Below are 25000 nucleotides of genomic sequence, written 5' to 3'. Positions count from 1 at the left end.
AGACGCCGATGTGCAGGAATTTAGTCCGGCAGGAGTTCTTTTACGTGCCAGTAAATCTACCGACACGAGGCTGACGTATTTGAGCACCTTCAACTACCACCGGACTGAACCAGAATCGAACCTGCCAAGTTGGGGTCAGAAGGCCAGCACCTCAACCGTCTGAACCACTCAGCCCAACTTGTGAAAACTAGATGAAGTCATATTTATCTTTATCATGTTTAACTTTTTCCCTCCACAAAGATATTTAATTCTCTTTCATGGGCCCCGGAAGTGGGTAGGCCAGTTGCCCCAACCATAAATATATATTTTTTTTTCAGAAATGATAGGTTATAGACCTACAGTACTATGATCTTTCTTTCTTTCCTTCTTTCTTTCTTTCTTAATCAGTTTATCCTTCAGGGTTGGTTTTCTCTCGGACTCAGCGAGGGATTTCACCTCTACCACTTCAAGGGCAGTGTCCTGGAACGTGAGACTTTGAGTATGGTGATGAAACTGGTGAGGAGGGCCATTACCTCGCCCAGGCCGCCTCACCTGTTATGCTCAACAGGGGTCTTGTTGGAGGATGGGAGGATCGGAAGGGATAGACAAAGAAGAGGGAAGGAAACGGCCGTGGCCTTAGGTGCCTGGAGGAGAAGTAGGAAAATACGAAAAACCACTTCGAGGATGGCTGAGGTGCGATTCGAAACCCTTCTACTAAGTTGACCTCCCGAGGCTGAGTAGACCCCGTTCCAACCCTCGTACTATTTGTTTTCAACTTTCATGGCAGAGCCGGGAAGCGAAACCGGGCCTCCGGGAGTGGCACACATTAACCACTACATCACAGAAGCGGAGGACTAGTACTATAATGCTACCTATATGTTTATGTTAGTGCTGAAATCCGATTTCTTACTTTACTAATGCTGAAAGCCCGAAAATGTAATGTTATTCTTTAATAGGGGAATCAGTCTAGAAGGAAATGTTGAAAGTGATGTGATATCTATCCAGGTTCGTTGTTATCCTAATACTATGGGTTACAGTACATTGCACGTATATAAAAGACGCCACTTACAAACTTGCTTGTTATCCGCTAATTTCTGCGGCCACAAAAGTCACATTTTTCAAGAATGATGACATCTACACATGGTAGATTGTCTGACTGTGCTGTTTTGAACCTTTCTTCTGACATTTCGAAGTTATTCGCGATCATGAATAATAAACAATCGGCTTTTAGCAACGGCTGATGCACAACGGCTGGTAGAGCTCCATGCGGTACTGGATCGTGACGTCACAGCGCGCCGCTTACGTCAGAGGCCGTTTCACTCGCCTAGCGGAAAGGCACTATTAAATATTTTTTTAATGGTATAAAACAAGGCAACATACCACAATGTAATACGTTTACGTACTATTTCATTGGTGTACTTTTCAAAAAAAATATTTTTGAAATTGATGCATGTTCCCAATTGACAACAAGAAACTGAAATTTGCTTTGCACGCTAGTTTTCCCTTCATCTGCGTATCCAAAAACAATTTTTGAGCCATCTGAATGGCCTTGGCATCTTGTACGTTAGAAGAATCTGTTACATGCTTCCCTGTCTGAAATTGGTCACAATAGTAAATACAAGTGGATCCACGTACCCCATCGTGTGATGCAAGGCTGCGGTGCCCGGGTGCCTGGGATCTGAAAGGTTCCCTGTGTGATGGAGCCTTAGTAAATAACTTCTTAGTTGGGTGCACAAGCTTGTCAACTTCAGGAAAATTTGATCTGACTTCTTCAGCCACTCTGTGAAAAGTGAGCTAGGCAGGTTACATGGACCATTTTTTTTAGTAAAATGCTTTGGTTGCATTGGCAGCTTTAACCTTTTCCGGTCCAACGTCAAGGTGACCTCGACATCATGGTTTATTGTAACCGGTCCAACGTCGAGCTCACCTCGACATTGTTTCAGTCTACATGAGAAGTTATTTATTGAAGTTCTTTGACCTAATTGAGGTCGATCGATATCCCTCGAGTTTCTAGAGCAAATTTTTGTGCACAAAAGAAGTTGTGTTATCTCCATGGATATAATACGAGATACATGTAGCCATGTGTCGTCATGGTTACCCACGGCCTGTCAGCTGTGTTTGCAGAGAGTAGTGCTGCACACGTGTTGCACTAGGCATGATTATCTGTGAAAGCGAATTGTCTCAGTTCAATTTGCGATATAAAATCGGCAAAAATGAATGAAGAAGAAATATGTATGCACATTTATTTAGACAGCAGTGACGATGATTATTTATTTGAATTAGACGAAGAGTTTAGAGAACTGCCAAGTGAAGATTAAGGTGCAGTGAACTCCAGCACTGCAAGTGAAACTTTAGCGACTGGACCTGTGCGTAAAAAAACGCGGAATGATCCCGGACCATCATATGCTGTTTCTGAAGATTCAGAAGAGGAAGTTCCAGTGACTACTACAAAAACAAGACAAACTAATGGGCCGGGGTGGAGGAGCGGATATGGCACAGGGCAATGATGGCGCTTCTCAGGTTAGGGTTGATAATTTCAGTACAAGTGATGCTGAACATACTTCCGCACATACAATTGGGAATGCAACATATCATAGTGAGCCACCTAGACTAAGTTATTCATCAGGTCAGAAAACTAGAGTACTGCAGGTTCTGCCTAGCTGCATCACTCCACTTCAGTTTATTACGTTGTATGTTGTTTTTTACTCCTGCACTTGACTACGAAAATTATTATGAAAACTAATTCCTATGCAATAGAATGTACGGTAATAATAATATAATCATAATTACTAATAAAAATTCTGAGTTTAATCTGATTAGGTATAAATGTGCAAAATTAATTTGGACCAGACTGGTGGAACATGTCACAGAAAATTGGACTGCAAAGGGTTAACTATGTAAGGCGCTGCATCAGTCGCAAAAGGCAGAACATCATACCTTACACCCTCAGGCCATGGTAGTCCCATCAGTTTGTCGAAGAGGCGACATATTGTAGCATGGTTCACAGATTACAAAACTTCAGTAGTGAGTGTTTTTGTCCTGGATTACAGAGGTGGAAGAAGGTGCAGGCATGAATGTGTCGATATACGACAATCGGAAGATTATTTTTGGTTTCTTTTCAGATGTTATATTTTACAAACAATTCGCTTTGCAAAAACAAAATTTCAGTTACGGAACTAGCTCGTTGGTTTAGGTACGATGTAGGGAATATCAGAATAATCTACAAGCTGCCAATTAACAATCTTGGCATCAAGCTCCCAATTCACAAATATGACTTGAACATTACTGCTCCATTCGCTCCATAATCAAGGAGATGGATCTCCCAATTTCTTTTACATCACAAGGAGACGGTATTCAAAATATGCAATCTTCCAAGAGCACCTTTTGCTCCACAAAATTATCTAGGAGACTACTCTCCAAACATTATACCATACCAGTCTTCCAAAAGCACCATTCAACCTGATTCAAACAAATAGGAGGAGCACCTTGCCTATGCATGTGGACATGGACGTAGTTGGTTGGGGAAGCAACAGTCTCCCTCACTCGACTGTGTGAGCTTGAAGAAAAATAGTAGGCCTACGTTGCATTAATTTTATTTTTAGTTTATTACATTTAAAGAATTTGGAAGAGTACGTAATCAAATTAAAATATGGTTGTCATATATACAGAGGTGCCAACTATTACGGATTGTCCGTAATAATTACGGATTTCACCTCACGATTACGGAATTACGGTCAAAGGGGAAATTATTACGGAAAAGCAGACATCACGAAAAAATAATTTTGAACGGTAAAAATAAAAGGAAAAATGTTCAATCCTTTCGAGCCTTTCTCCTAAATCGTCCTCGTTTCAATGCTTGTGAGTTGGCAACGATACTTATTCGATCGTGACTTCCTTTGCTACCCACAAGCGCTGTAAAATTCATTGTGAATGAAGGAGCTCAGGCGCTGCCCTTCTCCACTATAAATCCTTCAGTAATGTCGTTTTTGCTGTGTTAAGTGTACCTGGAAAGAAGTAAGGCCTACATTAAGCACATCAGCACTGGAATCGCTTATGGTTCAGAGGACGAAAATACCATCACAGTGGGAAGGATGCTTAAAGAAAAACTACGCTGAAAAGCAGCTGCTGCGTGAGAAACAACCTATCACAGAACTGACAGGTTGTGTGCACATGTTATTGTGTAATATGGTATACTTTCGAATAGATTGCTAGAGGGAAGGACAAAGGGGGTGTCATTATCGACAAGGAAGGAGCATGCTTTGGACTTGACTCGAAATTCTTCTCGGGGGCGGAGGACGATTACTGATAATCCACTTCAAAGGTTGGCACCTCTGTATATACCGGTGTGTGTGGTTTTGTTTTAATAAAATAGTGATTAAATAACGAGAAGACCCAAGGCGTGGTGTAATACAGGAAGCCTTCTCGTAGTGAAGGAAAGTCCCAAGTTGTACAGCATGGAGATGTGTTGCATCTTGCAGCAGCAGTCAGTCAACTGTCAGTATTCATAGTGAAAGAAATTGAGCAAGAGGTAGGACCATCACGTGTAGTGAAGCACAAAAGAGGAAAACCGCTCGGAAGTGACCATAGGCAGTGCATTGTGAATGTTTTCAGTAAACTAAGTGAACAGAATCCAGGTTTAGTAGTTTATTCAGAAGTTCAGATCTTCGCACTGTTGTCGTATGTGATGCGCAGCCCTTAACTTAAAAGGAATGAAATCGAATTTCACAGGGGTATTGAAAAACCCATTCTACCGGGTCTTTGTTGAAGATAATAGGTGAAATTTACTGGCCCAAAAATCGAAATTTTGTGGAGGCGGACACTTGTACTCCTTGAAATTTGTAATGAAAAGCTTAACCGTACTTGGGCTTATGGCCCGAAGTTAGAGGTTATTCCTGTGCTACTGAGGTGACTAGATGGAGAAAATATTTAACTTACCAGGTTACAGACAGAAACGGTTACAAAATCACGGTCACCTCAAAATTAAGGTGCAGAGGTTATTCCTGTGCTACTGAGGTGACTAGATGGAGAAAATATTTAACTTGCCAGGTTACAGACAGAAACGGTTACAAAGTCACGGTCACCTCAAAATTAAGGTGATAGGTAACCCGAGAGGGTAGCACTCTCTGTATTCCCTGATTACGTATAAGTTCCTTTGGCTGGTTTTTTAATTTACATTAGAAGTTTGAAATTTTACATTTTAGAAAATGTTATTAAAATTTGGGGACCTTCCCCTCGAGCTAGCTGCCAAAACCTATCGCTTAGTTAAACCAAGGACTGCCATTACCTCGAGCTCATGGGACTGCTTGATGATGGACGAGGCACCCTCTCCTCCCTTCGCCAACACGCACACTAGACTGGACCGATGAATAAGGCAACCTGGCTCGAAAAATGGGCCAGCTTACATACCCAATAGGAAGGTTCCAGAAAACTCTGGACTAAGGCCCGACACACACCCAATTTTCATTAACTTAGATACAAGACAGAGCTTATTGACTGAAAAATAAATATACAGAATTTTCTGTTGGTCAGCATTTGAAGTGGCAGGCAGAGATAGAAGTGTTGTAAACTTTAACACACCAAAAACTAAACATAATCAATTCAGTTTGTTTCCTTAAAATAAAATTTAAAAAGGCAATTTTAATAGTCCATCTTCACACCAGGGGGCATAACATCAGTTTTTAGTAGGGACATCTGTTGACAAAATTTCAAACTTCTTGCGCTAGTTGTTGCAAGTTTTAGATTTAAGATGGCATTTTCCAAGGCACTTCATTTATTGTCGCGGCCACCAAATTAGGCGGGTCAGAGAAATTACGCTGTTGCCAAGGTTTTGTAGCAACTGGCGAAGAAATGTCTAACTGAACACATCATTTCGTAGCGCGAGGCAAGTTGTTCTTTCTCAAGCTCCTGATGTTACGTCATACAATGTTTCAAAACAAATTATACTACAAGCTTCAGAAAAGACTGCTGATTTTAATGGTATAACTATTTTCCATATAAACCACTTCAAATAATTATTAAAAATAAAATCTTGAACGAGTAAATTTAAATCCGTAGAATCAGGTATTGAAAATTTCAGTAAGCGGCCAAGTTTTTATTTCTTCAGCCAATAAAATTTTATCTGCGGGAAAAATGTAAAAAATTGCCTGACTTATATTTTTTATCTGAAACATATTTCCGTGAGTCTTGTAATTTTCCTGGAAAATGGCCCGGAAAGCGTTCATGTAAATGTCTCTGGCTGAGGCAGTTCGGGGGGCTTGCGCCAGTGCAGGCTGCAGGACGCCGTAAATACTTTCAGATTACGTATTAATCCGTATCAGTTTTATTACATTATAACTTCAAATATTTGAATACTGTATATTGTACTGAGTAATATGGAAAAAGGACTACTTTAAAGAATAGGTTAACATTAATTTACAATGAATTAAGAATCGGTTTCTAGCTTCAAGGCAGTCTAAGATTTCTTAGTCATCACACATCTCACTATCTGTCGAGTCGTCATTTACACTGATGGTGAATGGCTCCATTCTTTCGTCCCTTACTATTTCCTTGGCCCAATCGTCTGATTGAAGATTTTCCGCGTGATTGAAGCACTTATCCCAATCTGCAGCAGTCACACGGTCGGTGGCTTCTGACGTGAGTTTTTCTATGTCCTTTATTTTGAATTTCTTGGTCCTCTCTGCCATTTCTCTCTTGACTTGAGCCCAAATTAATTCACATTCACTATCCTTTTTAACTGCACTTACGGTGCGAGCTCAACAGCTGCATGACAGGGAATGACTCGGTTAAGGTGGCTTGGAGCCGATGGGCTTCAACTAGACAGCACTGCACGACCAGCGTTGCCAATCCGTGCTCGGAGGTAAGCAACTCTCGACCATCTGTCGCTCTGCCGTTCCCATATCTGACGACAGCGCAGTTTCCCTCATCCGCCTAATTTGGTGGCCACGGCAATAAATGAAGTGAGCAAAGATATTTTCCTTGGCCTATCTAGTTCTAGCATACCCACGATAACATTGACAATGTAACGGCCCTCTACATTACTGGTTTAATCGATTGAAACAAATATTTTGTATCCGCAGACTTCTTCTCCGATATTCCTTATTGTGTCGTCTCAGCATTGGGATACGTAGTTCTTTCTCGGAGTAGACTCATCCGGAATTGCTTGGCCCGTATACCTTTCTAAGAAATCTCTCGGTTTAATATTGTTCAGTTTCTAGAGTGGGATGTTCGACAAAACCAAAGCTTCACACAAGTCTTTACAAAACGCACAGGAGGTACCACCGTTGGAGGATGACTGTAACAGTTGAGAAAAGTTTCGTTTGTTTCTAGTTTGGACTCCACGTATGTACTTCTCTCCACCGATATGTTGCTGAACAGTAAATCTCGTACCTCCTGCCCCTTTCACTTAACATATTTTGCAGAAAAGAATTTCACCATTGGTGGTAAAAATATCCTTGCTGAATTCCGAAAATGTTTGAAACGAACAGCCCTAGATGGCTTTAACTTTGGCATTTTAAATACTCTAAAAACAATCGCAGCCCATAACACAAATCCACTCAGCACACATATGGTTGCACTAAGGTACTTAACAAGGCTGGCTTTACTAGGCCTGCTGTTGTCTTGTCTTCCTACCTCCTCGATTTCAACATAGCTTCCGGATTAGCTGCAAGCGCAGATGTTTCTCCTGGAATGTCGATATTCCAAGAAATAAGGGTTGAACAAGGTTGTGAAGATTCTCATGTCTTCCTATTCATCCTCGCTCTCAGTTCTGTCAATATCTAGTACCATACGCAAAAACAATGAATCATAAAACTTTTGGAATGTGGGAAAATGACTGAAAGCTTTTATTCTAATAAATTCCATAAAATGGCATAATTATGCAAAAATTGAGAAAATGGCCTAAAAATAAAATAATGACAAAAAATTATTTAGATATGCACTTCTGTACTATGAGGGCCATGACCAGGATTTGTATACCTACACTGAACTGATTGCACTAAGAAACGAGCTGGAGGCCATATCCGTACCTGTTACGTCGTCTGTCATAACTACTGTTTGTGACGTATATTTCCCACTAGGCCAGCTTTCAATATCAATGGTGAAATTTATCTTACAGATCAGCTCCCAGTGCCTTTCCTCCTGTTGGGTGATTTTAATGCTCATCATCCATCATGTGGCTTTGGAATGCCTTGCCCTTGAGGAAAAGAGTTTGAGAAGCTGATAGGGGAGTAGGATTTATACATTTTGAATACAGAGAAACGCTAGTTTTAGTGTAACAAGGAAATTTCTCCTGTGTTGACAGTATGTGCACCCATGCGCTCGTTCCTCTGTTTCGGTGGGTTGTATGTGATGACTTTCTTGATAGTGACCCTTTTCTTATTGTCCTTGCTCAGAGATGCCAACTATTACGATTCAATCGTAATAATTACGAATTACCCAATGTAATTACGCCTTTACGAATGACACACCACAAATTAAGATTTTTTGTTGCTTTTGAAATCTAAGTGTATGAAGTGTTCAAAAGAATACACAAGGCGTCTTGAATTCTCAGAATATTATTTTCGGATTTTTCAGTAATAATTTATACCCCTTTCCTGTCCCTTGTTTAAGAATATTTCGAGTTTTCACGTGCCGAACGCAGTGTGTGCTTCCAGTACTGGAAATATAATCACCTGTGAAGTAGTATATCTTGCGGAGTTGTTGTCTTTGTTTGTCGCGTGATCAGACTTCCACGCAAGTAAGAGAGTTCTTTTGTCTTTGTTTTGGTGGTAAAGTAGTGACAAACTCTGTTTAATTGTGAATACTGTGTGTGTGCCTGTTGAAGAAATATTTATTGCGATTTTGGTTGCCAAATTTACATATTGCTCTTCTAGGATATATGCTAATCGTGTTACGAAATGCGAAAGGTTTGAAATAATAAAGCGATTTCTTGTGCAGGAAATTACGTTACCTTGACTAGTGACGCAAGTAATAAATATAGTTGAAAAATTAGGGAGGTATACTCAGAAGAATAGCCCTGTTTAATGCGTTTCTAAAAATCTCATTCACACGTGTTTTGTAGTGTGTGTAGCCGCGGTGTTTCGGATGCGCATGATGAAGAAGAACAAGACTGAATTTCGTGCTAATATGAACCCTGAACTGTTAAGTGCTGTCAGTGCAGAGGGCGCACATGATATCAAAAAAGAAGAAGCATGTCACCAGTGTACGTTTACCAAACAGCAACTACAAGCTTTAAATGATATGTAAGTTAGTATGATCACAAAAAAAAAATTCTACGACCGCCCCCCGTGCCCTAATGGCTGCATTACGATTTACCTTTCTTGAAAGTTGGCATCTCTGCTTACTTAAATCAAACCAAAGACTTTAATATTACTTATCTAGACTCACAGAGCGCGCTGATGCTAAGCGGAATAAACACTTTAGCGCATCGCCATGTTGCGGGCGCTTCAGCTTCGAATGCATGGCTAGCACGTGGTAATATTTACAGACCTTTGCATGTTTTCGATTTGAATCATGCCTGTTAGTGGATCCGGTTGGTATTATATGTGACGGAGTGATAATATGTTGTCAAATATTTTCAAGGAATGTGGGAGCTGATACAATACGTTAGTTAAATTGACAGGCAATATTAGGCCTAACGTTAGGCATTACCTGTGGAATGGAAAGATATTCACGAAGGTGAATTCGTGTGCAGCCTTCATTTGTACAGACTGCTATCAGAAGCGATCTGGTATTTCTTTTCACATGTGAATAGCAATTGAACTTTTAAACAATAACTTTAATTTACCATAATCGAGAACTAAACAAGTTATAGGGTGGTTGATTCAGAGAACTCATGGATATGGAATTTAGAATATTTAGGCTTCTTTTTCTTGTTTTCATCTTTCCAATTCATCGGGGATAATTGTTTAGAACTAAAAGTCTGTTCTGAAACAGACTACATATTTTTCATACAAACTGTGTAGCGGTATTACAAATTTGATAAACCTGGGCCTAGAATCCGTAAGATATGATTCATACAACTTGATAAAACCTAATATTAGGGTAAGGTATTGCTTCAACTTATCAATTATCTGAAAAATGATTTATTAGTACCGTATGTCTTAATTTCTCCCAATTTCTCCCACTTGCTTAATAATAAAAGAATACAATTGTTAATACGCTATTCCAGAAAAATCTGACAATATAAAGTCTGAACAAAGCTCATAACAATCTTGTCAATTCTAGTCTGCATTAGAAAACGCTAATCAAATAACTTTTCAGTATGATATTAATGTTTTTTTTGTTTGCAAGTGCTTTACTTTCAATTTTATTTTATTTTATTTCTGGTGTAAATCATGGTGCTCATATTAGAGAAAAATTAGAACGCACTTTCAATTTTGACATGCTTTATGATTGTAAGGACCGTTCCTTCTGCCGGAGCATCGCATCTGAAACCTCCCCATTTATTTGAAATTAATTTTCGTGCGAATAAAATGATTTGTGTGACACTTATTGTCATGTGGATTGGTCTACTTGCACTGACTTTGCGGATTCTTTCCCTGTCAGTGTGAATGAGATTCTTTGGACTTTACTATGGCGGCTGAAATTAATTTTTTAGAAAATAAGGGAAGACATTTTTCTTTCACTGAATGGCCACGTCTTCGAAAGCGAAGATATGCCTACGTATACATCGTATTGGCAGATCATACATGAATGACCCCAATGTTCGAAGTAGCTGTGAACTTGCATTCGGCAGATAGTGGGTTTGAACTCTGCAGTCGGTAACTCTGATGATGCTTTTCCATGGTTTCCCATTTTCACACCAGGCAAATGCTGGGGCTATACCTTAAGTGAGGCTACGGCCGCTTCCCACTCCTAGCCCTTTCTTATCGCATTATTTCCGTAAGACCTATCTGTATCGGTGTAACGTAAAGCAAATCGTAAACTAAGTATTACTTACTGTAATTGTTCTATTAAAGGGGAGGCACTGTTTTGTAGGTTTAAATTCGATCAGGTTGCCATGTTCTAATGAAAGGATAAACTTTATATGTAGAGCTTAAATCTACCGCACTATTCTGCCATATTAGAAGTTAGTATAGGTAACTCAGTTCTCTTCAATCGTATCATTTACCACTCTCGCTTTCCATTAAACGAAGTCATTTTACGACTTAAATGTTAAAACAAAAACATTTCACGGAAAGCTAAATAAAAAATTCCATAATAGACTGAAACCATAAATGAGTCGTATATTTCCATTTGTAATCACGTTTAGAAAACGGTGTGGTGATAATGACAATAATGTTATTGGCTTTACATCCCACTAATTACTTTCTCGGGTTTTGGAGACGCCGAGGTGTCGAAATTTTGTCCCAGAGTTTCTTTACGAACCAGCAAATTTCCGACACGAGGCTGACACATTTGAGCACCAAACATCATCGGACTGAGCTAGGATCGAACCTACCAACTTGGGCACAGAAGGCCCCGTTAATCGACGATGACACTTTTTTTCTACTTTGCTCCAAAATCTCACCAACGCTTTTAGGCCTAAGAACTTTCTTATTCGCTTCGTACGAGAGGAAATTTTGGTCATTGAGCAGAATTATGCTGAAATCCTGTCCTTTTATTACATTTACACAAAATATAGTGAAATATACGTATCTCCATTCTAAAAGTGTGTTGTTAGAAGACTCGATATGAAGAGTAAATTGATTTTGTTTACTTAATTGCAGTTGAACACCATCCTCTTATCAAGCATTTGTCCTGTATTTCTTCTTTTTGGGCTTTCTCTCTACTGAAGAGAAACATCACAAGTATACTGTAGTCTCTGAGAATGTTTACATATTTGAAACCATAGCAGTATCCACACAGTTTTAATAAAGGTCCCCTATTTACATTGAAGAACACAGCGGAGTGGGCTTTTTGCCCAAACAGCTGAGATTTCAACATGCTCCGCTGGCTACAATGATTCTCTCGCAGACAGTGTCACTGCTACTACCTCTAGTATATTATTTACTAACTCGAAAAAAAAAAAGCATCCCTGATACAACTCTCCGGGCATACGAGGTGGTTGGTGGTGAAGTGAGTAACTCAAACTGGTGGTGTTTATTGTTGTAAGTGGAAGTACAAATAGGCCACCATACTCTTTAACACTAATCAGAGGGGAAAATATGGAAGGCTTCAGACACTTGAAAAAATGGAGTTATATGCCAAAGGACCAGTTTATTTAACTGCCTGTTAAAATAATTTAACAGTGAACTTAACCAAATGAGCATTTCATCAATCTTGGTTAAGAATAACAATCTGTTAAACTCTCAGTTAACTTCATCTGCCCAGGTTCAAGCAGTTAAATTCTCTGTTAGCTCTTTATCACTAGGGATAGAAGACGGAAGTTTGGTCCCTTTAAGCAACAATCATCCTAATCATACCAAAATAATGCTGTTAGATCTTTGCTATGTATTGGAAAGGAGTCTCTTAACAAACTTAGTTGTGGAATATTCAATTTTACAGAGGTATAAGTGAATGTATTATGATAATCCGATTCTAAGATGGATGTTATGGACTGTTAGAATGAGAGTAAATTCATGTCTTCAGTCATCCCGAGGTTGTGTGGCTCTCTTTAGGCATCCCCCTAATGCAGGTGAGCTGCACGTACCATTTTGACCACTTTAACCAGCCCTCCTGGCAATTTTAAATCTCAGACTACTGGGAAACAAACCCAGCTCTCTGAGGACGCAAGAATGATGATCGATGGGAGTAGGTGGGGGTCAATGGTAGGAGAGCATATGTTACACAAATAGCTTAGGATTAACTAGCTGATGTACCCGTGCTTTGCTGCGGAATTCTACATTGTATACAGCATTCTAGGTTAGGTAGTGTACACATTGCGACTAAGATTGTATTAAATTGGGTAGCCCTCAACGTTACCCTAGAAACGCGACGGGGAAGTCACGAAGCGTCTTTTCTCGTATGAAGATTGGGTTAGAGAATTTTTGTTGTAATGGCTTGCCTACCACCAGTCAAAATCAGGTTGGGGCGTATATTCATTATAATGCCAGACACTCTCTCCACCTGACTTTTAGATCCTCGGAAAGACCCTACTAGTAGTTTTCCCAACTGAAATGAACACAGGTCATTACAATAAGGTCAGTAGGAATGACGCAATTAAAAGCAATGCTTTCATATTAAATACTCATTGAAATGAGAAACCACACATTTTGTCACTTTTAACAAACAATACTACGCTGCAGGTTATAAATTTCATTTTTGTCCGTGTTGAAGATCTACTTATGATGCAGTAGTACGCTGCCGATCTAACAGTCCAAAGTTCCAGAGCTGGAATGACCAGGCCACAGACATCCGTGATCACTCTTCGTTTTTATTGGGTGGAGGGGGTTCGAGTGAGTACCAGATCAAAAACTATGCCCATATACTTACCTGTTTCCTAGGAGTACCCAATGAGTTGGAAAAATCTCAGTTCACTACACTGACGGAGGGGAAAATCCATTTGTCTTGAAGGCAAATTTTTTCCTCCAAGCCAGAGGAGAAACCCCATTTTCGCTGCTAATTTGGAATAAAATGAAAATTGAAATCCACAGCGTGTTATCCAGTCACTGTCCAGGTCAAGGATGTAATGAATGAATCAGATATAGGCTATTAGTGCCCTGGGGTTTCCACTCTCAAAGTGATTTAGTAATGACTGATAGATGCTGTGAAATGAGAATGATGAGAATGGAGAGTGTTCCTGGAATTAAAGATGACGGGGGAAACCGGAGTACTGGAGAAAAACCTGTCCCTCCTCCGCTTTGTCCAGCACAAATCTCACGTGGAGTGATGGTTATTTGAACCATGGTATTGTAATAAAATTAATGTAGATTTAATAAAAGTGAAGAGGAAGGAGTTTTTCTTGAAACGGCTCTTTTCAGGGTTGAATTTTGAGTAGGCCTAAATTGTAATTCTAGACCAGTTCTACTACTACTACTACTGAGGGAGCCTCTGCGTTGAGTGTGCATTCTGCTCATTCAAAACAGCGCTTCAGAGTAGGGCTCGAATAGCTGAAATACTACTATGCACCAGTGTGTTACGTACCGGCAGTATCAGAAAATGTATGAATCAGAGGAATGGCATGCTCAAGAAGAAATCTAACTCCCCAGCTATTTCCCATCAGTATTCAGTCTGGCCGTTGTACTCGGTACACGGCAGTAATCCCATCTATCAGAGTTAAGTGTCAACATAAAAGACAAAGAACATCAGAACAAACAATGGTCAATGTAATGTTATTGTTGATCAATGTTATGCACTTTCGATATTGTAGGCTTGGCCTTCACATTTAATTTTATTCTGACTCTGAAATACCACTCTTATCATAGTCGATACGGTAAAACTGAATAAAACATAAATGATCGGAAATTGTATTCTCTATAACTTTTGTTATATAGTACTTTTCGATAGTACGAATAACATACGTGTTTAAAAATTAAATTTTGGCACCTTCCTCTAAACTTCCTTTTCATCCAGGGTGAATAAAATTGTTTATAGCTTAAACTGTAGTTTCTTATTCCTTGACCCATTTTCTCATGGCTCGGCATTGATGTGGACTTAGCAACAAAAATACAATTTCATGAATATGTGTTATAGCCGGTACAGTAAAAATGTATAATATAAATATTTGAAAATTAAATTTTAGGCCTTCACCTAAACTATAATTTCACTCAGTGTGAATAAAATGATTTATAGCCTAGACTGTAGTGGCTCATCTCCCAACTTTACATACTGATTTTCATTAAATTCTCTTCAGCCGTTTTCTCTGAAATGGTAAAGGAATAAAGAGTAAATTTATAATACCAATATAGTTGGTCCGTTATTAGACATTTGTAAATTTTCCAGCTAATTCATTCGTAAGAAATATTTCTGCTTCTGTATGGGAATCAACATCTTTATCATATGATGGCCAGGCAGGCATCAATTTTTGAAAATGAGACGTCTCTCATACCCATTGGCACTGCCGGTGTCTCCAAGTAGCTTACGCAGTGGCCTCCACGGTATGCACTAGCCATGCGTCTTGGTAGAAGTGCTATTTACCAACTGATGAGCCCAACTTGGCACACTGGGGCAAAACGCTGGCAACCAGGAATGAGAGTATGTCCAGTAACAGACCATTTAGATTGGTATTATAAATTTACTTACTCGGAACAAATATTTCAGGTTCCTTTTGGGAATAGACATCTTTATTAGACTGTCTGGTTCTCATTTGACAGGCTCATTTTTTTTTTTTTTTTCTTTCTGTTTCAGGATTCAAATGAGATCCACTTTCGGGTGAAGATGACTACACAGATGGGAAAGTTAAAGAAGTCCTACAGTGAGCGTGTGGTAAATATTGTTATTTCAGTCTCCTTAAGAGTCTCAAAATTTACCACATTACTCTTGACTAATGTTTTCTTGCAGGGTGTTCCAGTCACCTCATTGAGGTTCCTGTTCGATGGTAGGCGGATAAATGACGACGAGACACCAAAGCAACTGGAGATGGAAAATGATGATGTAATCGAAGTCTATCAAGAACAAACAGGAGGGCATTTCTCGGCCATGCGATCTTAAAACTATTGTGTACCAACCGTGTTGGCTAAATTTTATATTCTGCCTGTTTAAAGTAATGTTGAGGACTAAGATGGTGCGAAGCCCCAACTCCTGAAAACAAGTGTTACATTCCTACACAATATTCTTTTTCTCTCTCCCTCTCTCATCGTAGTTAGAGAAATTGCTCTGTTCAGAATTTATCCATCCATTCGAAATTGAAACTGTAAAACAACTTTATCTCTGTGAAGACTTGTGATTTGGTGTAACCATTGACTGTTTAGGGGAGAAGTGAGAAGTTCAGGATGCACCATGGATATAGATGGTACACTAATTGGCTTGAATATTGTGGACTTGTCAGTAGCTGGTTTGAAAATGGAAGTACCAGGTGAAGCTGGGCTTGCCATTGTTACTAGCAATATATGTTTGTTTATTCAGGAAGTAGTATTTTTTTGTGTCCAATAAAACCTGTTTGACTTTATCAGTTACCCCTTTTTTTACAGATCAGTTTTCAGAGCTGTTAGTTTCTAATTTTAATGTTTTTATAATTGTACTCCATAACTGTTGTGATGGTGAGGGGAGACCTCTTTAGAAAGTGAACCACAGCACAATGTAATTAAACAGCTAATAAATATATTTCCTTTTAGCTCTGAAGATGTGATGCTCTTTGTGTTTTGTCCTGTTGTAATTTTATTTATTTTCTTCCCTTCACTTCACAGTTGTGAGTGCCTAATGCCTGTTGTATGCTGTGTCACTAAATAAAATAAGAAAAATGAATTGTTTGGTCTTCTTTGTACCAGATCACATGCTAAATTTAGAGCGTTCAATGAAACTTCATTGTCTTACGACTGAAATTTGAAGGTGATGAAATAGCTGTCTTAATTTGAGAGTTTATGAAGGAACTGTGTACTTCTTTGAATGTAGCTATTGGATACTCACAAGTCTTTGTGAAATTTTTCAATATTCTGAAGAAAAGGAAATGTAATGGTTATGTTACAATTTTTCAACATCAAGTTTCAATCTTCCCGCTATAAGACCCCAGATGCTGTCCATACGGGATAAGTGGCTCTGAAGAGACTTCTCAGAAGTAGTGCTCATGTGATGTTACTTTTTACAATTGTATAAAGCAGGTAGGGTTCCATTCTCAGTCAATGCGGTCCCGTGTCTTCTATTTCACTGTACAGGATGATGAAGAAATTAGACCTGCTACCAGTACTCGACATCACTAAAATTCAGACAAGCTTAGCCCTGATGTCAGGTTTTCGACTGTTCTCGTGTGGATCACTTGTACTGGCTGCACATGGGATCACCAGGTTCCTAAATCCATAAGGTATGAGATTAACATCTGCCCAGAGCATTTGCAATTCCAGTTCTAATGAAACCTTTTAAGACTTCCAGTGCACCTTGTTCCCCGTGTAATCACTCCAGCCTTCTCACCTTGCCGGTTTGCGGTAGTTGGACGCCAGCTGCCGTCCATTCAGTCCACAACATGCCTGCAAACTCCCGACTTAAGCGAGATCAGTTGACTTTTTTCTCCCTATTTCGAGTCGTGTCTTCAGAATTTACGTACAGTATGCATACCTGCCAACTTGTGCAATTTAAACTGGATGCTCCCAAGTTTCAAAAGTTTTCCGTGCCTCACGGTTATTCTATTATTTCTCCCGGTGTTAGCTTATATTTTGTGTGAACTTCAAATCCCGCCATTTCTGCTTTGTACACCAGTGTCCAGTAGTCCTTGGCTCATTAGCCAAGTGCATGCCTGATTGTGTGGAGCATGAGTTCATACTATTTTCGGAAGGCTTATCGCACTCCCATACTTCCTGTGAGGGAATAGAGATGTGTAATTTTTAGCCTTCTATAGCAACAGTCAAGTTTTGAGACAATAATTGTTGTAATATGTACTGCTGTATTGCGCAAAACATGTAGAATAAGTTGTTTTGACCAATTATGTCCTGATTTTCAGTTTTGTAAAGTTGGCAGGTATGATTGTTTTGAAACTCTCACTGTCTGAAGATGTTGATCCAAGGGACTGAAAGTCATCTTACTGGTATCTATAAGTGACTGAGGTCCCCTATTAGCTGTCGTGTGGGCCGAAAATCCTGTTCTCATTGGTGGCTTTTAAATTGTATATCGCATACTCGTGAATGAAAATCCACAGCCTGTTTCCAGTCATTCGACTGGATCAAGAATGGAGTGAATGAAGCCCCATCTAGCAGAGAAGATAGGAATTGTGCTGGCGTTAAAGATGACTGAGAAAAGCCTGTCCCGCCTCCGTTTTGTGCAGCACAAATCTTGCATGGAGTGGTCGGGATTCGAACCACGCAACCCAGCGATGAGGGGCCAGTGCGCTGCCGCCTGAGCACAGAAGCTACGTTGCATGAGCGTATCTTTTCCTTTTCTCCTTAGCATGGCATTGCGTTTTTATTTTCTGTGGTCGTGATTGTTGAGATGTTTTGCAAAATTATTCAGTGTTAAGCTGAATAGGTTGGGGTTTTTTGTTTTCTTTTTCCAAACATTGACAGGTACGTTACAAATTTAATGCTTAAACCTTAACAGGTTTATTTACCAGAACATTGATAGGTTACAGCAAGGTCAGTTTTCATTAGTTTTAACATTTCCTATACATCTTATGTTAAGTCCTTGTAGAAACTGTCCCAAAAAAGGAGAGCCTCATACTGTGAGCTTTATCCATCCACCCTTCTTCCTGGAAGGGTTCCTTCCACCTTAGGGAAAAGCAGAGCTCTGCAGAGTGGGATGCTCTTTCTGATAGAAAATTGGGAACTACTAACCCAATATGACCATGTTTTACAAGCCTGGAAAATAATATCTTGTATGTTCACTTAGCCGATTCCTTCAATGCACTATCATTCGCTACTGATCGGCATTTAGGACAATTGCCCAGGTGGCAGATTCCCTATCTGTTGTTTTCCTTGCATTTTTTTAAATGATTTCAAAGAAATTGGAAATTAATTGAACTTTGCCATTGGCAAGTTATTCGAATCACTAACCCCTTCTTATAAATGAATATTTGTCCTCTTCAATTCAAACTTTATCTTCATATTGTGATCTTTAAAGATACCACTCAAACTTATTTGTCTACTAATGTCATTCCATGCCATCTCTCCACTGACAGCTTGGAACATACCGCTTAGTACAGCAGCTCGCATCCTTTTTCCCTAGTCTTCCCAGCCCAAACTGCAACATTTTCGTAATGCTACTCTTGTCGGATATCACCCAGAACAGATGGAGCTGCTTTTCTTTGGATTTTCCCCAATTGAATTAAGTAATCCTTGCGAGGGTTCCACAGACTGGAACCATACTCTATTTGGGTTCTTACCAGTGGCGTATATGCCCCCTCCTTTGCATCCTTACGACAACACCCTCATAATTGTGCAGAGATCTGTACCCGTTATTTAGTCTCATTTGTGTGATATTTCGTTATATTAACACCTAGGTACAAAATGCCCACAAGGAACTTTCACCCCATCGATGCAGTAATTAAAACAGGACTTTTGCTGTTTGTGAAACTCTCAACCTGACTAAACTCAGTTTGTCATACCATTGCCTGCTGTCCATCTCACAACATTATGGAGGTCACTTTGCAGTTATAATTTCGTTTGGCAATTTCTAGCCGAGTGCAGCCCTTGTAAGGTAGACCCGCCGAGGGTGGGCGGCATCTGCCATGTGGAGGTAACTGCGTGTTATTGTGGTGGAGGATAGTGTGGTGTGTGAGTTGCAGGGATGTTAGGGACAGCACAAACACCCGGGCCATTGGAATTGATCAATGAAGGTTAAAATCCCGACCCGGCCGGGAATCGAACCCGGGACGACGTCTACGGTTAAACAGTGTCTAAGTATGGCTGTCGGATTGCAGAGACGTTTATCACTTGACACTCAACAACCGGTCATGTTTGTCTTGTCTTGCGGATATGTGTTTGGGAACCAATATATTCTTTCCCGGTCGCGAGTCCATTGAAATATTTCACTTATATCACAACAGCGCACGTTTACATCATTAATGACCGGTTTTAGCACGATTACATTTAGATAGATGAACTGAAAGAAGCACCATGATATCGTGTATAAAAGTTCATAAAAGTATTAAACTATCTGCACTGGTCGAATACACAGATAACCTATTAATCTTGAGCAATAGAAACGTGTTGCAAACTCTTGGTGCGAGATCCACTCACCCGGAACATATAGAAATGCCACTTCACCAACATGTCGGAAAAAACAACTGAAAATCTAGATCGTAATTACAATTTGATGTGAGTGTTATCAAGGTATTCGTTTAAGATAGCAATGATCTTAGGCGAAGGTTGATACAACAAAGCTGAAAGTCGTGTAGGGAAAGGTACGTGGACGTCAATTATTTTCTGCATTAAAATGGCCTGTTGGCGTGCATATTGGGGGCAATGAAAAAATAAATAGTCACTATCGCCCTGAGGTTCTCCACAGGAACAAGTTGGGTCGTTCGTAATATGAAATCGAGATAAATATACCGGGGTTAAGGCATGATTAAAACGTAGTCTGATGATGTTAGTAATGTGACGTGTATACGTACCATTTGCAAACCACGGAAGTGTGGGAATACTCGGTTGAATTTGATAGTAATAGTGGCCTTTCATACTAGCTGGTAAACGCAATTTTGTGCACCATGTGTGTTTAGCTTCATTTTTGATATATGGAAAGAAGTCAGAAATCGGGATTTTGATTTGTAATAAGTTTGCGATATCTGTACTAGCTTCTTTTGCTGCTATATCGGCCATATCTTTGCCTACGTGCCGGTTATGCCCTTTAATCCATATTAACGTTATAACAAAACCGGATGTTTCGAGTTGAAAAATAAGGTGTTTAACTTCGTAGACATATGTATTTTGACTATGGGCGAAGGATTGGAGAGCTTGTAATACACTTTGAGAATCGCTGAATATATTTATTTTTTTGGATTGCAACTGTTGGACATATAAGAGAGCTTGATATATGGCATATAATTCTGCTGTAAAGATAGTTAAATTAGGCAACGGATATTTAAAGCTAGTTTGTGTTTGTGGATCATAAAATGCTGCTCAGACTCCAGTAGTCGATTTTGACCCATCGGTAAAAAGATGATAATCTGGTGAGGTTATTGAACTTTTAAATTTCTTAAGAGCGTATAATTTGGGATGAGGTGCATACATTGATTGGTTTAATGAATCAGAAGGGGCAATGATAATAGAAGGACGGAATGTTTGAATATCATAGTCATATGAATACAAATTTACGCGTGGTGTGCGAAGTATAGTCTCAGTAAGATGGTGGAGTTCAGCATACACCATATATATGGCGGGGTACTGATGATGAGGTGGAGGATGCTGTTCATAATATTCAAATAATAATTTTAATTTAGGGACGATAAGGGAGTTCGATCTGCTAATATGTTTAAGTAGGAATTTTTTTGAAATGTTTATCCTGCGAATATACAGTGGTTCTTCTATAGTTTCTACTAGTAAAGCGTTAGTTGGTGGTGTTCGGAGGGCACCCACACTGGTACGTAGTGCTGAAAATTGTAGACGATCCAAGGCTAGTAGACTGTGTTTAGCAGTTAAATCAATAATGTGGGCGCTATAATCAAGTATGAACCGAATGGTTACACGATATAGTTGTAATGCTGACAAGGGGTCAGCACCCCATGCACGTTTCGTTACCGTTCGTAAGATAGTAATATAACGATCAGATTTCCGAATTAAATACTGGATTTGGGGTTGCCATGTAAGTCTTTGGTCGATATATATGCCTAAATATAAGTGTTGTGGGACAAAGGGGATGCTATAGGTATCAAAGTTAATAGGGTTTTTATCAAAGGTTCGTTTATTTGTAAAGATCAACACTCCACATTTAGCGATTGAAAGAGAAAGTCCATGGGTTGTTAGCCACCGAAAGACTAGACTTGAAACGCGAGATATTGTGGCTCTACAATGGTCAATGTTGGAGTGAGAACAATAAATAACATAATCATCCGCGTAAGCTAGAATTCGAGCGTGTGGAGTCACAATAGATTCGAGATCATTAATATAAAGGGCAAACAAAATTCCACTTAGTATCGAACCCTGTGGTAATCCTTGTGATGTATAGCGGCTTTCAATTGTGTGTTGAGTTGATTTAATGGTTAACCGGCGATTGGTAAATAGTTGATTTAAAATAGAAAGGAATTTGATGGGAAATCCAGAAATAAATAATTCCTCCCAGAGAATATGCAATAACACAGCATCATAGGCACCTTTAATATCCAAAAAGACTGCCACGGTAGATTGTTTCCGCCATTTTGCCAATAAGATGTCGAGTAGGAAAATAATTATAGGTTCCTGTGTACTATTACCACGTCTAAAAGCGAACTGATACTTAGGTAATAGCGAGTGATATTCCAATAACCACGCCATTCGTTTAACCCTCTCTTGCACGAATTTTGAAATAGATTTTTTAAAAAATTAATTCTCATGCTTCTAGACAGGAAATACAATAAATAATACCATTTAACACAAATTTCAACAAATTGACTGTTACAACTGTTGAAAAATGAGAGGCCTCATATGAGGCTTAAGTGTACCAATGACATCTTTCTGATTACTAGCAGTATAAATAGATGCATTGCAACAGGTATCTAGAAAACATGGTTTAGCCATCTTATAATGTTTACTCAAATAAATATAATAATACATAAATAGCACAGCAAAATAATTGTCATTCCAAATCAATTTGTACTGAACAGGTGAACCTTTATATCTGAGGAATGTACATATTGTATGTATAGGGGAGTCATATCTTCCTTGATTCTTCCCCTGAATGATGTAACACAGTCTTCTTGTTGCTTATTCCAGCATGTTGTCAGCAATGGTAGAAAGTCTTGTACCATGTGTCGGACTCTAGTACTGTTTTAGTCTTGCATATCGTAAATAGGTAATCGTATAGTTGATACCGAAATACGCTTTCAACTCTGGGACTGTAAGTCTAAAATTTTCTCTACCCTTCTGGGTGGCATACAAATTACTAGCATCAACTCTTTCCTGTATGAACTCTTCAGGGAATATGGATAAAAAATAATCTATAGGAATCCTGCGCTTCAATATTTGATGTATGTGTACCCTGAAATTGAGGAATGTTGCCCACAAGACCATTTTCTTTCTCATCAAACCACAGAAGTGGCCGTGGATTTATCTGAAGACCATTTATTGTATCGGTCGCAAGTGATGGTGGTGGTTGTTGTGATAGCTTCTGAGAATCATGTACACTATTGGGTGAATCATCTTCACTGTCTGATGGCTGTGGCTCCACATTCTCGGATGGGACCCAGAGTTCATCCTCTGATCCAGAAAAATCATCTTCTGAGCTTTACGTGTACAGCATGTTGTGGATCTCACGTGTTGATAGCACGTCCCTCAAGCCTGCATTCTAAAAAATAGTATAAAATGTAACTATCAGTCTCAGCAGTAAATCAATATTATAACTTATAAACATCTGGGCTTATGTTCATTTATGCTATTATAGACATCACAAAAGTTGGCTACTTTTAATCGTACACATTTTAAATATATATTTGGTACCAATAAGGCCATTACTAACTTTGTTTCTTACGTTGTTCCTCCTGTGAATCATGACCAGGGTTTACCGAGCTGGAAGAACGTGACGGACAGGGATCTCCATCCATGTCTACTTAGATACAAACAAAATAACAAGTGTTACAGTATGCAATTATCATATAATCAAGAGACTTTTAGGTTAGGTTAACAAGTCAATATTAGCAAGATATGCTCCACAAAGGAGCGCAGGGGTCAAATATAAGGTTAGAAGCCATCCTGCACCCTTTAGCACAGATATGTCTCATATTCAAGCACAAATAACATGATCTACAATAAAGATAGTTGTTATAGTGTTACGTATTCATGATTTCACATGCTTTTCAATCCTAAAAATAATTTTACTTACCTCCTAGTTGATATCTGCCGAGCAACACAGGTCACTGAACACTCACACATGATATAACAACAAAACTTCAAAGAATATCACAGCAGAGTTGCAAGTTCTGGGTCCGTGCGGTGCTGCAATCTGTCCCATGCTCATGAAACTATAAAATGACCTTACCTGAGGTCTATGTGTAGCAATGGAAACGTAACAGAAAACATCTGTTGTCATGAAGACTTAGCATGACAATTCAAATGTCAATTAATTTCAGACCTCATAAGAGGCTTTCATGCACGAGAGGGTTAATGAGGATTTTACAGAAGACTTTCCGTATGCATGGTCCCAATGCTATGCCACGAAAGTTTTCAGGTTCGGTAGGTCGTTTTGTAGTTCGTTATATGTAATTGGCTTTAATAACGAAGTAAAAGAACGAGAATTGTCCTGTGAGGTGGTTAGAAATGCCGGATTTACTGATACTGGGGCGAGGGTACCATAAAAAGTCTTCTAAAACTTGTCGCGGATAGAAAGAATAAGTTTGGTATTGGAATGTTCTCGTTATCATGCGGATCACGTTCCAGAATTTCGCTGCTGGTAATTGAGGAGTTAATGTAGAAATAAGACTGCCAAGCTTTTCGTTTTTTAGCATTAAAGACAAGCTTTGTTTTTGCAATATGATTTCGCAATTGGAAATAATGCTGCTGAGTCATTGATTGGCGGTATTGTTTAAATAATTGTTTTCGCTGATGAATGAGCTCGTGACATTCTTTATCCCACCATTTTATTTCGTATTCCTGTGAGTGGGTCGTCTATTTAAGCGGTCGACACGGATGAAACATATTTAAATATTGGGTTAAATAAGGGAGTAAGGTTGGAAAGGTAATAGGTGACTCGTGTTCCTGCTGCAAGATATGATTGATAGTTTGAAATATTGAAATTTTTATAAAATCGGACATTACTTATACATGAAGGTGTCTTAAACTGGGAAGTTATTGGGCGATTACCATATGTTATGATGATGGGGAAGTGGTCACTGGTGTAGGTATCAGATAATGTGTGCCAGGTGGTGACAGGGACCATGGTTGTACGACATAATGTAAGGTCTACGGCACTGGGTGGAGATCCAGGCGGAGTTAAACGGGTCGGGGAACCATCGTTTAAAATAAACATACTGATGATTTGAGGTAGCAAGTAAATTGGACCCTTTTATTGTATCTATGATACACCCCCATTCAGTGTGAAGACAGTTGAAATCATGAATGAAAAGGTGTTGGAATGTTGCAAATTGTTGGAAAAATTGCGTCCATTGATTCTGAGTAATGTAAATGTGGGGGAGGGGGCAATAGATATTTATAAAACAAGTATTATGGTGTACTATCCCTACTGCATAAGTGTGTGGGATGAAATATTGCAAAGGTAATTGTGTAAAGGGTAATGAAGTTTGTACACACGTGGCGACTCCATCAAAACCGTTACCATCGTATCGGAATACTTGATAACCTCTTAATCTGAAAATGAAATGTGGTTGAAACCACGT

General features: G+C 39.2%; 1 protein-coding gene across 2 annotated transcripts in view; it reads left to right on the top strand.

Moving 5' to 3' along the window:
• Positions 1–16179, top strand: part of LOC136873784 (small ubiquitin-related modifier) — a 49675-nt gene extending 33496 nt beyond the window's left edge. For both annotated transcript variants that reach the window (XM_067147005.1, XM_067147006.1), the window contains exons 3-4: positions 15247–15324; positions 15400–16179. In XM_067147005.1, coding sequence (XP_067003106.1) covers positions 15247–15324; positions 15400–15549 — 228 coding nt within the window. In that variant the 3' untranslated portion in view covers positions 15550–16179. The remainder of the gene's footprint in view (positions 1–15246; positions 15325–15399) is intronic.
• The last annotated feature ends 8821 nt before the right edge of the window (positions 16180–25000 follow it).

Source organism: Anabrus simplex, chromosome 5 (genome assembly GCF_040414725.1).
Source record: "Anabrus simplex isolate iqAnaSimp1 chromosome 5, ASM4041472v1, whole genome shotgun sequence".
In the NCBI taxonomy this organism is placed as follows: Eukaryota; Metazoa; Arthropoda; class Insecta; order Orthoptera; family Tettigoniidae; genus Anabrus; species Anabrus simplex.
This window is presented reverse-complemented; position numbering and strand designations above follow the sequence as displayed.